The sequence below is a fragment of the Notothenia coriiceps genome, unplaced genomic scaffold (genome assembly GCF_000735185.1).
Source record: "Notothenia coriiceps isolate Sejong01 unplaced genomic scaffold, NC01 NC01_scaffold00024642, whole genome shotgun sequence".
NCBI lineage: Eukaryota > Metazoa > Chordata > Actinopteri > Perciformes > Nototheniidae > Notothenia > Notothenia coriiceps.
In genome coordinates this window covers 18,764-33,005 of record NW_011357343.1, presented here as the reverse complement: position 1 = coordinate 33,005, position 14,242 = coordinate 18,764, and the positions used below count along the sequence as shown (strand labels likewise).

General features: G+C 42.0%; 1 protein-coding gene across 1 annotated transcript in view; it reads left to right on the top strand.

Moving 5' to 3' along the window:
* The window catches only part of szt2 (SZT2 subunit of KICSTOR complex), a gene marked incomplete at its 3' end in the record, with an annotated part of 44,086 nt that overhangs the window by 12,846 nt on the left and 16,998 nt on the right, over positions 1 to 14,242 (top strand). The window contains exons 16-37 of the mRNA XM_010782348.1: positions 232 to 468; positions 654 to 732; positions 821 to 909; positions 1,186 to 1,354; positions 1,624 to 1,741; positions 2,127 to 2,240; positions 2,341 to 2,544; positions 3,268 to 3,365; positions 3,852 to 3,990; positions 4,720 to 5,016; positions 5,237 to 5,444; positions 6,734 to 6,781; positions 8,451 to 8,578; positions 10,101 to 10,374; positions 10,528 to 10,687; positions 10,828 to 10,920; positions 11,516 to 11,600; positions 11,797 to 12,087; positions 12,239 to 12,374; positions 12,684 to 12,800; positions 12,882 to 12,951; positions 13,283 to 13,468. Coding sequence (XP_010780650.1) covers positions 232 to 468; positions 654 to 732; positions 821 to 909; positions 1,186 to 1,354; positions 1,624 to 1,741; positions 2,127 to 2,240; positions 2,341 to 2,544; positions 3,268 to 3,365; positions 3,852 to 3,990; positions 4,720 to 5,016; positions 5,237 to 5,444; positions 6,734 to 6,781; positions 8,451 to 8,578; positions 10,101 to 10,374; positions 10,528 to 10,687; positions 10,828 to 10,920; positions 11,516 to 11,600; positions 11,797 to 12,087; positions 12,239 to 12,374; positions 12,684 to 12,800; positions 12,882 to 12,951; positions 13,283 to 13,468 — 3,340 coding nt within the window. The remainder of the gene's footprint in view (positions 1 to 231; positions 469 to 653; positions 733 to 820; positions 910 to 1,185; positions 1,355 to 1,623; positions 1,742 to 2,126; positions 2,241 to 2,340; positions 2,545 to 3,267; positions 3,366 to 3,851; positions 3,991 to 4,719; positions 5,017 to 5,236; positions 5,445 to 6,733; positions 6,782 to 8,450; positions 8,579 to 10,100; positions 10,375 to 10,527; positions 10,688 to 10,827; positions 10,921 to 11,515; positions 11,601 to 11,796; positions 12,088 to 12,238; positions 12,375 to 12,683; positions 12,801 to 12,881; positions 12,952 to 13,282; positions 13,469 to 14,242) is intronic.

Genomic DNA, 14,242 nt, shown 5'->3' with positions numbered 1-14,242 from the left:
AAATATAAATGGTGCTAGTATATGTCCTCATCTTAGTACTGCCCCTTTGATTGATTTGATAGTAAAACTCTCTTTCATCTTGCAATGTTAGAATATCTTAATAAAAAGTATTGGTTACAACTGGGACCGACTACAAATGAGTCAGACTGTGATGTGCAAAGAGACTAAAGACCTCTCAGGTTATCCTCTATGTGAAATGAACACTTTAAAATGAAAGGAACTGCTCTGCAGGTACGAGAAGCTCCCCTTGGACTTCCAGACTCCGTTCATTTTCAACATGGAGAACTTTCCTCAGCCCTCCAACAGCTCTGTCCCTCTGAGCATGGCAGCCAACCGGACGGCCTCCTCCACCTTGGCCTCTCTGTCCCGTTACTTCCTTCACCAGCGCTGGGTGTGGGCGGTGCAGAGCAGCCAGGGAGCGGCCGTGGCCATGCAGGCGGTCGCTCACATCCTCACCATGCTGTCAGAGTGAGTTCACACACCTCACCTTGTTCTTCTTGTTGTGTGTGTGTTCTATACATTCAATAACACATTACAACAGACAGTTAAACAGATTCTGAGCGAAACATTTCCAGGAGAGATGTATTTTATTGTTTGCCAGGTTACATAGATCATTAGTGCTTTTAATTATAATTAATTGATGTCTCTGGCAGGATCCGCATTTCAGAAGGCTTCCACTTTGCTGCCAGCGGAGAGGGCATCGTGAACATGGTGATCGAGCTGCCGATGAAGGTATAGAACAGCAGGAAACACAATCTCTAGCAACACAAAATTCTAGAGTTTTCAATTTATTTAAATTAAATTAAATGTCTGTTCTTAGGGTATTTCAGGGGAAACGGACAGAGAGAGTCACTCTTGTATTGTTCAGTACATCATGTTTCCACCTCACTCTACATCTACTAAGGACAGGTACGACTGCCATTAACCATCTTACAGAGCGCCTTATTTTAAAGGGGCCCTATTATGCTTATTTTCCGACTCATATTTGTATTTGTGCCTCTTCTGTGCATGTCTCTATGCTTACATGATCAAAAAGGACTTTTCTCATGCTGCCTGTTTCTCACCCTCTAATATTACCACTACTACTGCTACTAAAGGTGTTGGTCTTGGATGTATGTTCTGCATATGTTGGAATTCACACTGATGCTACTACATGAGTCAGCTTGTTGTCTTTTGCCTTTCCAGCTTCTCCACTGATGAAGACAACGACACAGAGGTGGAGGCGGTTGACATGGACACAGAGCTGCACCTGGTGACGGAGTGCTGGGTGGAGCCTCAGAGCGGCATCGTGATGAACTGCATGGACCCCCATCGCCACTTCCAGGGCCTCAAGTACCAAGAGATCCCTCAAGCAGTGTGTAAAGGGTTTTCATACACACTTACTTATTCACTATGAGATAGAGCTGAGGTGGGGGGCATGGGGGTCTGAATCTCTTTAAGATTATCCTAGAAAAAAATCGAGCAACTTAGAAAAAGTTGTTCAAACTAACAAAATAGGATAATGCAAACTCAGTGCTTCCTCCATGGGTGCCTTGGTCCCTACGTATACATCTATGTATGGATATCTGTTTGTAAGGTTATTTAAGGTAATGTTTAAAAATGACCTTGTGTTTTTTCTTCCAGATCTACCCAAGGGATCTGGCCTGTATGTCCACCATGATGACCTTTGAGTATTTGTGCCAGCTGTGTCAGAATAAGGATCAGGTCTGCTCACTGGCTGCTCCTCTCAAGGATGTGATTGGTAAGATAACACCGTGCAATGTAGAAAGATTACATTTCCTGCTTTGAAAATGAACACTTGACACACTGTCATTTCTCAAACAGAGGTGGAGGAAATACTCAGATCCTATGCTGAAGTAAAAGTAGTATTCACATTGAACAAAAGACACACAGTATTTCATTAACTTTATGAAAACATACATATTAAGGAGAATGTAGTTCCAATCAATTCTAAATTGCTGGTTTTAAAGAAAACAATTGGAAATAACTGGATTTGTTTGTTTCTGACAAAGTATATTGCATTATGTGTCATATTCAAAAAGTGTCTAAGATGAAGGCTGGATTTTGTGTGTGTGTGTGTGTGTGTGTGTGTGTGTGTGTGTGTGTGTGTGTGTGTGTGTGCGTAGGTGATGCCCTGGCCTCAGAGGAAAGCATCCACATGGTTCCTTTCCAGTTCGACCTCATTCAGCTGCTCCCAAAATGCCAGCAGGTGGAGATCTTCTTCCTCACCTTCAGCACAGGTACGATGCTCTGTTTTCTGAAGGTATTTCAAATAGAAAAGGAGCAAGACCTTAGTATTTCCTTTGAGGTAACTGTTCCTTGCTGTCTTTGTGTGTGCAGCAGTGGAGACGGAGGAGCAGAGCCACAGCGCCCCCTGTCTGCCCAACGAGCTGCTGCTCAGTCTGTTCCACAGCAGCCTGGAGCACGAGCTGAGCGACAGAGAGATCCCGCTCGCTGACAGCGACCACTTCACCTTCATGCAGCACATCTTCCAGCGAGAGCGGGAAGGCCATGTTCCTCCTTTTTCCTTACCTGTGATTAAAGGTCAGTGCGTGTCTTTGTCTCAGAATCAGAAAGCAGAAATCCGAATCAGAAATAATGTATCGTCCCACAGCAGGGACATCTAGGTTGTTACAGCAAAGGGGACAGTGCAGATAAGACAAACTAAAAGAGTACAATCACATATTAATTAAAGAGGCAAACACGTAGCAGCATTATAAAAGTAAGTGAACATATCAACTAAAGTAGAGAAGTAGCAGCCAGTAATAACAGTATTGAATAGTAAGATTTATAGAACTTTTATTGCAAATAAATGTATATTTTGAACAAAAGTGTTGGTCTGTGTGTGGTGGTCTACCAGAGAATGTGGTAACCGACAGCCACCACAGAGTCAAGAAAGGTGGGCCCCCACACTCCAAAAGACCTCAGTCTCCTCAGCAGATAGTCTGCTCTGTCCCTCCTTTCATATAAAGTGAAATATAATTATCTGGCTAGTTTATTGTTCAGCCAGGTGCTTATAAGATCCCACAACCTCAATGTCTGGTCCTTGGATGTCCTCCTCTAGCCCACCACCAGCTCCTTGGTTTCTCTGTGTTGAGCTGGAGGAGGTTCTTCTGGTACCAGAGTGCAAAGCACTGATTGCCCTGTGAAAAAACAACAGGGCTTTTAGGTTATGGCATGTCCCTTTTTATTTGTCATTTTTTAGTCGATTGCAGCAGGGGCCACTGTCTCTTCTAATGTCTGCTCTTATGTTTTCTGTTTTGTCAGAGGAGTTTGTGAAGCCTCCAGACAGACATGACACCATGACGTCATTCCACACCACCGGCAGCAGCAAAGAGGGGATGGGCTCCACCAGCACTTTACAGGTGATACAGCTGTTTTCATACACCGACCATATGTCACATTCATATGAATAACATGTGATGGAAAAACTAAACACAGTTACCTGAGCAGGAAACTGTGCGGGATATGTTTGTCTTATATTATGTTAAAAAAAATATCTGTCCTTACCAGACACCTCAAGATATGTATAATTTAATTTGAGCAGTCAGAGGGTTTTGTGAAACACTGGGTTGTTGTGGAAAGGTTGGTTATGCTACATGTGTTCACTATCAAGCCTTAAGTGTTCATCGATAGTAGTCTTTTTAAATATTGGGGACATCAGAAAACAGAGTTTAGTTTTCAAGCTAAAATCTGATAAAATATACCAATAATAAAGCAATGGGAATTATAAATAGAGGCCTGTCTCTTATATAAGACCGTTTTGATTTCTCTGCTCATATCTGCAGCGGGGCCTGTGACAACGCTCCACTCTATTAATGAGTTCTATTGTAAACCTGTGTCTGTTGCAGAGTTTCAGTAACGCAGACCTGGTGGACGAAGAGCCGTCTCTGGGGGAGAGGAGCTGCTCCGCCCCTCAGTGGAGGTGCTATGCCAAGTACATCAGCTCTCAGCAGATCATCCTTACCTTCCTCCCCGCTTCATACACAGGTACACTTTGCATTTTGTTTACTATAATGTCCTTCATAGGTTTTAAACAAGGCCTGGTAAAGCAAGGCAAGTTTATTTATATAGCACATTTTAACACAAGGCAATTCAAAGTGCTTTACAAAAATGAAAGACATTAAGAGCATTATAAAATGGGGAGGTTTTGCTCACGTTAACGGTCAGGATTAATCTGGAAACCTTTACACGTATAAGATTTTTTACGTAAATTAATCACATCACCAAGTTTGACCCTAATTGCCTTCTGTAATTCCAGTGTGGATTTAACCACGACTTGCATGGCAGTGAAAAGGCAAAGATAAGCTAAGGAATTAGCAAAAGCTGCATGTATTGCAGTTACTGGAGATCAGTTATTACCATCCCTACCTCCGTGTTACAGCACACCTAAATCCATGACTAATGTTCTGAACTAATTTGCTTTAGAAGTCGTGAAAAAAGGGGAAAAGGCATTTTGCTGAAACGTGCGCAAGCCAGTTTTTGGGAGTTTTACAGCAGTGGGAGATAGCGGACAGGAGTCACCTCTGTAGGAACAAAGAGAGCACGTAATATGAACGCTGCAGGGATAATAAGCCCTTTGTAGCATGTGTATTTGCCTTATCGCCCCTCCAAAAGTCAAAACTAGTAATTTTCTTTACTTTTGCATAATGTCACCACTATTTTAAACACGTTCTTCATAGGAAAAAGTTAAATGTGAATACTGTGTGTTTTCTGCAGATGTTCTGATGTTGATGGCGTCCGGGCTGGAGCCTCAGGGCAGCGCCAGCATGCAGGGGGACGACACTCTGACTCCCAGCAACAAATCTCAGGCCGACTCCCTGTCCGGCTCCACCAGCGAATCCGGCCTCAGTCTGCCTGGTAGACTACCCAGGAGCTCCAGCAGCGGACTCTTCACCTCCAGGTCCCCTGTGTTCTCACCAGGGTCTGAGGACCAGGCTGTGCCCCCAGAGGCCCTGAACTTGCACCAGGACAGCTGGGACAGCAGAGTGTCAGGGACGGGGACCCCGGGCTCAGGTAGGTCTCATACTCCAGTTGAAGTGTAGTGTCCACTAAATCGTAATAATTGTATACATTTGTGGATATCTTTAAAAAAAAACAGGAAACTGGAGCAATTCATTTCAAAGAGTTCGCCCTTGCGAAAGTATTCCCCTTGCAAGTGCCATTATCGGGAATATTTGTATTTATTATATTACTGGATTAAAATGAGTGATGCATAATTTTTCTCCTTTTCCAGATCGTACAGAGAAAGAAGGCGTCCAGTTCTCTGAACCCCAGAAGGCAGACTTCCACATCAGCTTCAGCCGGCAGGTGTCCCAGCAGAGCACCAGTGACTGCACCCAGTTAAGATGTCCAGTGTACGTCTACAACTGTTCCCTGGAGCACCTGAAGGAGCAGCTGGTGCAGCCCAGCACCAGCCGCCAGCCCAGGGACGTGTTCTTCAGGTACTGTGGAGCAGGGGCCACATATAGAAAGCAACTGGTACCCCTGTGAGAAGTTTTAATGGAATTACAGTGCTAATCTGGATGATAGATTTATATTTTGAATGCATAATCTGATCATATGTGAGGTTAACTTTCCAAACAGAAAAACTCACTATCAGATAATTTCTGAATTGCAAGTAAGACAATGAGTTTATGTTTGCAGTGAGAATGTGGCAATATTGCAAAATGATCATGTGGTAAATGTAATTACTTTTTCTATTGTAGTCTTGACAACACTTCTTAATATATCATTAATAATATAGTTGTACTAACTAAGGTAGAGTCATTTCTGACATCTGATCTAGAAATAGTCGTAGTTGAGCCTATGTGGAGAAGAGAATGTGTTTGTAGATTATTTGAAGTGTTGATATAGTCTTAGAGAGGAGCTGCTGTTTGAAGGCAGCAGCAGTGAGGATTGTGGGTAAAGCAGCAGGATGATCAGATCTGACCTCCACGACCCAAGTTGGTGTGTTGGATATGTGTTGCAGTGAGAGGAGTTTATCAAACTCTTTGTACTATATGTGTGTGACATTTTAGTTTTCACATGTCATTTAGCTGATGCTTTTATTCATACATTTCAATACGTGTGGCACAGTGGATAGAACCTTGGTATGGGGATCAGATGGTCACAGGTTCAAACCCCAGTGCAGTCAGCATGTCGTTGTGTCCCTGGGCAAGACACTTCACCCCAAATTGCTCCTGTGGGGATTGCCCACAGTATTGAGTATGTAAGTCGCTTGGATAAAAGCGTCTTAACAAGTAACATGATGTAATGTAATAACAACTTGGGCAATTTGGAGTTAAGTATCTTGACCAACAATACTTGAAATGTTGACTGCAGGGGCTGGAATTCGAACCATAGACCCTCCGATTGGTTGACCTCCACTTAGTCCCTGAGCCACAGCCGTAAATTAGTTGGTAAATTGGTTTAAAATTGTCCGGTTTTGGCGTAGGAAAAAACAGATTTGTTAACGGTTGAAACTGGATCCGTCGCAGGTTGGGTCGGTTTCGATCATCTAGGCAAAAATGTGCTTGGTTACAACCTGCCTGACTGCTTTGTTTTACATGTAGTCAACATGCTGTTATCCCAGACTTCAGAAAATTGTTTGTTGAGTGCCATACGTTTTTATAAGCATAACATCTTTCCCCACCAATGTTGAACATAATTGACCCTTTTAATGTCATCAGAAGGGCGTTGCAGTCCGGTTGCTAACATGTGTGTCTCTGATTATCTTCACACGTGAGAATAGAGCTCAAGACGCAGAGTCCTGGGAGATGTTTCAGCAGACAAAGTTCAGGTAGTTGATTCTTTGTCTCTGCCCCCCCTCCCGTCTCTGCTGAGGGGCTCAGCTTTCATTGGACGCACTTGTCCCCTGTAGCATGGGAAAATGTTGCTTCTCTAATACTGGAGGCTCCACAGCCATCTCTCCCTCTTAGGCCTGTCTGCGCTTCCTCTTCACACACACACACACACACACACACACACACACACACACACACACACACACACACACACACACACACACACACACACACACATACACATACACACACACACACACTACTGGTCCCCAGCACATACACACTACTGGTCCCCGGCACATACACACTGCTGGATGCTAACTTGCACATGTTGGGCAATTTACACAATTAGCACAAGTTGCGTTAATTAGCATGAAATAGCATGATAGCCTGCTAAAGATGGCTTTACCGATATGGACAATTTTATGGTGTGGTTTTGGGGTTCTTGAGGTTTTTTACTGCATTTCTGACACTATCAGGATCAAAAATGGCAGTTTTAACCAGACAGTGGCCATATTTGTACTCTCGTTGGGCTAACTGAAGTGTTGCGACCATTGGATATAGAGAGCAAAATGATAACCTCGACTGTGGACAATTTATTTTCAAATAAATAAGAAATGATCTAATCCAATTTATCCAGAATCCACAAAAACTTCAAAATAGACCCAAAATCAATCAGAATCAGCCCACCAAGAGTACACATACCCCCAAACCCACCCCCAAATCGCCCAAATCAGCCAAGCCGTTTTTAAACTATTGTCCACATGGGCTATAATAATAATTCATGCTTATTAACGCAATTTATGCTAATAGTGCAAATTGCCCAACATATGCAGGTCAGCATCCGACAGTTTCTATGTGCTGCGGACCCATACTATACATTTCTAACATAAATCTTTGGGGTACTCAACATTTTAGGGTTCACAAAAGACTGTATTAGCTGGCAACTAAACTAGTATGTGTCTTTTGTGTGTCTGCAAAAACATTGTAATTTACTTGCTTTTTACCACATACACTGGTGAGAAAACAGGGATCATGTTTTTAAAATGAGATGTAATAAAAACCAGGACGATGCTATCCCTTTTACCATTATCATAATCCACCTGATTGATTCATCCATATAATTTTAATTTCAAGATCCAATAAAGAAAATCTTTCTTAAATTAAAATTATGTGTATTGTAATAAAACCAATTATGGCTTCTCATTTGATTGTGAGATTGAATATGATTGTCTGACACTCCCTGCACAGAGTTATGAGCATGTTGCAGCACTTTGACGCCTTTCTCTTACATGGATATGAACACTTTGGGCATCCAGATCTTTTTTCAAGCGTTCATGTTTTTCCTCCTTTTTGTCCTATTTCTTCCCGAATACAACGATTTACACGCAGGCTGCAGAGCTCCAGCGGCTCAGCTCTTTGGATACTGCTTACTTTGGTGGAGCTCTGGGCTGAAGGCTAAATCTCTCTCTGTGCTTATTCAAAATGTCCGCATAAAACTGTCTGTATTTTTAATGTTGTACATTCATTACACAAATATGAGGAAAAACAACTAATGGAACATTTGAAAAGTTCTCGTCCTTGTTGGTACCAAATCACTTTTCTAACTGTATGTTTATTTACTGTGTGTGTATTTGTGTATGTGTTTGTGTGTTTGCTGTGCAGGTCTCTGTCTCAGGACCGCAGCAGTCCGTCCCCCTGGACCGAGCTCCTGGCCCAGCCTCACAAACACAAAGAGCTGGCCACCTTCTGCAGCCTGCTTCAGGAGCACTACCACCAGAGCTACGTCAGAGGTGACCGACAAACACACATCTGTACAATTAGCCAATTACAAGTACAGGGAGATTTACTTGTACAAATGTAAAACATTTCAAAGCTAAGAATGGGGTAAAGATGTTAAAATGATTTGATACTGAATCTAAGAAAACTTTTAGATAATAAAAAATCTACTTTTAAATCCCAAATGTAGCTTAACCTGTTAAGCCCCATAGCCCCCGGCCAAGCGTCTGAACTAGCACTAAGCGAAAGAGTGCTAACGCACTTAGCACATAACTCACGTTAACGATCTTTTATACTTCATCGGATCTGCACAAACAAGATATCATATGAAAGCTGATATTCCACAGATTCCAATGGTATAAGTATCATCACTGAGAACTCACGGCAGCAAAGGCAAGCAAAGACAACACATAACTTCACTTTACGGGGCCAAAACAGCAAATACGTCTTACCTTTGCTGTTTTCTGATCAAAAGTTGTGTTCAAGGGCATTAAAACGCATATACACGCTGCTGAAGGTTAATCCAATGTGTCTGTGTCACTTTGTAATGATTACTGGTAATCCACCATCATCATATTTATGTCAATAATGGAGTTTTCATAGAGTGTATGAGAGTGTAACGCAGCTTCCGGTTTTGAGCTTGCTGGCTGCGCATCACTCTCATTCACCAATGGTAATGTTTAGATGGATTTAGGACTTCCTCTTGATTCTATTGGCTCTAATGGTTCAAAAGAGGTGTCAATCATCAAAATCGACCGATGGGTTCCAGAGATATGGCAAATACACCCAAATTACCCCAGAAGTGGGTTTTTTGTCACTTGTTTTGCATCAATCTTGATACAGGGTACTTATTATATGTTATAGTTTGGATTCCTAAAGCTTTTCGTCACTATCCCATCATTCAAGGGTGGTTTTCACTATAAGTAATGGTTTATTTTGACGGAAACTATCATTTAATTTGTTTTACTATTTTCAATCTGAATTTACTTTAATTTACTTTAAAATAAAAAAAAATCTCTATTGATTCTGACTTTTCTACATCCAACTCAGAGGTGTATCATTGCTTTGAGAAACAAGATTATTAATTTACCCCTTTTAGAAGTGTAGTTATGGTGATTTTCGAGCCTGAAACCTGAAAAACAGGCTTGGGGCTTAACAGGTTAATAACAACGTATCGATCCTTCTCAATAATAAACACCAAGAGAATACATTTATTATTGTTAAGGCTATGGTCTTAAACTTTTGATCGGCAGATGAACAGCCTGTTTGAGTTTAAATGCAGTTTTCAATAAATTGCCTACTCTCTATTTTGGTCTCTTGCTCCCGTTTCTTATTTTTTGCATTTTGAAGCTCTACTAACAACCTGGTTACAATCCACCAGTGCAAAATGCAAATTCTTGTAATTTTTCCCCGGTCTAAAGATTTTGTTCAGTGGTGTATGTTTGCAATCACAAGAGCAATGTACGGAACAGAGTTTATTGAATAAAGTGCGTGCACTATGTGTTTTTAATGCAAATAACAGTGGCTGTTCCTCAGGTGTGTACCGCAGCCTGCAGCAGGCCTACAGCATCAGCTCCCAGGACCTGCTGATGGCCATGGACTACTGTGAGGAGTCCCTGCAGGAGATCGACGTCACTGCCTTCCTGCACACCCTCTGTGGACACATCCGGGTGTTCAGGGAGCATGGGGGCGGGACCCCAAAACCTGACAGAAGCCCCGCTGCCACCTTTACCATCGGAGAGGTGGAGGAGGAGGAGGAGGAGGAGGAGGAGCGAGCAGAGGACAGGCCAGCCTTGGTCTCCTCATCCAGGTAATACAATGTATATTTATGTAGAACTGCTTAACTTTTACAACTTCAACTTCACCGTAAATGCTTTTGATACAGCGAGGCTTCATGTTTTCAGCCAGTTTCCTATGAGCTAACACATTTGATATTGTTTAATGTTCATGCTTTTGGCGATAGTATTGAAATGGAGGATGCCAGTGAAGCTGAATCTAGAGGGAAGTCCTCTCCGTCAATTCTGCATGAGTCCACAGCAGCCAGTATCCCACTATTCCCTCTGAGTCTGCTGCACACACAGCCCGGGTGTGAAGTGTATCCTGATCTGCACAGAATCATACAGGTACAATATAAAGATATATATTTCTGGTCATTATTTATTCATTTTAAAGTACATGTGGTTATTCCTCTGAATAATCAGTAAGTCCAGGAGATGCAAAACTAACACGGTGAAACCAATGTTTGAATTGAATCATTCGATAGGATAAATTCATGGGGGTCGTGAGCCAGTATTTCAAAACGGTGCCCTCCAACCCACACTACTTCTTCTACTGCCCGCCTTCATGCAAGAAAGAGGTGAGTTGACCTGGTCGTGTTTTGCCATTGTAATTAGTGTCCTTGTGCTAATTCGCTCCTCATATCTCTTTCACACTGATTACAAAATGAATGTTGGACATAATGAAGTTGAACAACTTAAAAAAGATCTTACAAAAGGAGGAATTATATATTTATGTTTTTTTTTTTATCTAAGAATAAATTATATTTTAAATAAATAAACATATAAAATACACAATATCAAAATACAACAGTCAGTGTATATACAAATTAACATAGAAAGATATACGGTACATCTATTCCTCAGAGTACCTCATTATCACTGCATCTAAAAATTAATATCAGAGATGATATAAATTGAAAGGAAAAACAAACACAAATAATCAAAATAATAAACTAAGATTAGATTAGATTATAGACACATTTAAATGCAGTGAAGTAGAGTGTAAATTTGTAGAGAATAACATACAATATAATAGATAGGTATATCTATACATAAGAATATTTTATATATATATATATATATATATATAGAATGTAATACAAAGATATGTAGTGAAAGCTGTCTGCTGCTGATGTGTGAGCTGCATGTTGAGCAGACTGCTTGTCTCCTCAGGAGGACTCAGAGGAAGGAGACACAGGGAGGAGACTCAGTGAGGAGCTGCTGTCAGAGGCTGAACAAGCCACTGAGGACGGTGAGGGTAATTCGCTTACTTACAAATGTTGTGAGCCTTATTTTAGTTTTGTGTTTTGATAAAACATTTTCAGATGTAGGCATACGATAAGCTTCTTTTTTAGTTTTCACTTATACTGCCTGTAAAGAATCATTTATTTATTTTGTGAAGGTAGAGACAAACCGAGTCAATAATAATAATAATTAAAGAAATGTGTGTGCAGAGAACTTCTCGGGCAGCTGCATCATGACGGAGAGCGACACAGACTTGGTGGTGGAGTACGAGGAGCCTCGAGCCTCAGGGTCCCGGGCAGAGGGGCACGAGCACTCCCTGTCCGACTCCAACACTGTGAACCAGGACGCAGACTCCTTCAGCATCCTGGAGGGGGACTCCCTGCTGGAGGCCGACGGGCCCGAGCTGGACATGCCCCCGCTCTTTGTTCACGTCACCTGTTCAGTCAACATGAAGAGCTGCCACGGCTCCATGCCCATGCAAACACTGCCCACCTGTCTCGGTGGGTACCAGACGCACAATGTGAACACTAAAGATGACACTATTCCTGTTAATCATATTGAAATGTGGCTTAGTCACACATCCAATGGGGAAGTAAGACCAACGATAATATTGCTTTTGTTGCAGAGCTAATTTGAGTTTTGTGATTGCAGGTGAGATTATTTCCTGCCTGGAAAACGCAGAGGCCTTACAGTCTGTGGATTTAAATGAGCTCTCAGTCACTTTAGATATTTTCGTCCTGACACTACCTCTGGAGATTGAAGTCATGGCTGATTTCCATCACAACAGGTGAGTCCAAGTATTTCCATCTCAGCATGTTTGCAAGAGAAGATCATTATCTTTTAGCACATGTTCACTTTCTATTTGATTAAAATACTTTCTTCTGTAACTGATGGAAATATCTTTATCCTGATGATTACATTTTGTACTGTAATGTGGAAACTAAATAACCATAGTAAGGTAAATCCTGTCAGTGCTGCTTTGCTCATTCAAGTTGCTTTCAAAAGCCATAAATGAGTCCTAATGCGAAATAAATCTTAATTCAGAGCCAGAGCCAGACATGTCGACATGATGACGACACTATGTCTCTGTGCGCAGGTACACCTCAGAGAGCAGTGTGTCCCTGAATCGCTCACCAGGGCAGCCCTCCTCCTACCGCTCTGATGAGGGGCTGATGGCCGGGCTGGACAGTCTGAGGGCAACTGCTGCTGACGGGTGAGTGTGTTCAACACATCCAGACAATACCGATCTGAATAATAGAAAAACATTTTCTCATATCCTTCTTCCTTCCATCAGGGTCTCTGGTGATCCATTATGCAAACTCCCACTTCCTCACAAGTTAGCCATTCTGTCCACCATGGACGCGGTGAGTCTACATATCGCATTCTTCAAGCTCAATTTTAAGCTTCACTTTCATTTTGTCCTTTTGAACAAGGGCATTAAATGCATAATAACCATTATATCTTTTACCATGTATACTATTTTATATGAATATTCTATTGATAATTCAGCATTTTTTCTTTTTAATCTTTGGTTTTGTTTTCTACTTTATACAAATATTTGCATTGTATATTCAGCATTTTTTTTGTTGAGATAGAAGACTCTTTCACTGAAAACTACAGGGCACATACTTTTGCTCTTTCCTCACTTACACAACAGTGATGTGTTTGTCCTGTTTTGCTGTGTGTGTGTTTCAGATCCGCTGGCTGGTGGAGGATGAGATCGTCTCTGCTCTGCGTCACTCTCGGGTCATCAGCTCGGCCACGCTGCAGAAAGTGGCAGAGCATGTCCTGCGCTCCAGCGGGCGGACGCACTGTCGATGTGAAGACGTCCCGCTGCAGTTTGTCTTCGGGCCGGAGCAGTCTCTGGAGAAATTCAAAGAGGCAAGGACACACACGCACAAACACACACAAACAAAGAACTCCAGGAATATTCGCATTTCAACACGAGGCACAGTTTCTCCTTTTGTTTTCGGTTTGCTGATCATAGCGAGGTTCTTTTCAATAATATGTTTAAATATGTCCAACTGTATATTATCAAGTAATACTTTAATGACTACATTTAACAAGAGTTTAGTAAGAGGGCCAAGCTTTGAATTTCGTTTTTATTTACAAATACAGTTTTTTTACTTGCATGTCATGCTTTTCCGGTTATTACCCATCCCCTTGTGTGTTATGAAGGTTTTTCTGCATGTAAACGGTCTGCAGAGTCAAAACCCTTAAAGTACACCCTGTAGCGAGTAAAACTCTAACACAGAAAATACCTCCCCAAAACGCCTCGTTGGTGAAATGTCATCGTCCATTTGATTCTTCCGGGTACGTGCTTACGAAAGCACGTACCCGGAACTAAATGGGCCAATCCGTGGAGCCGTTACGTTACGTCCGCGGAGCCGTTACGTTAAGCCCCCGCTGATTGTTCCAAATTGACCAATCCACACGCACACTCAGTGCATGCAGCTCTGCTGATCTCTCCTCCCTGGCTGCAGGCTGATAACAGACAGTTGGGATCGCGGCGAAATTCTCTCAGCAGACCCATTCTCACAGCGTTTATCAACCTTTAAACCCTTTTTCTTACTCAATATCAAGCCACACTTGCAGACCCATTCTCTCTGCAGACCCATTCTCACAGCGTTTATCAACCTTTTTCTTACTCAATAT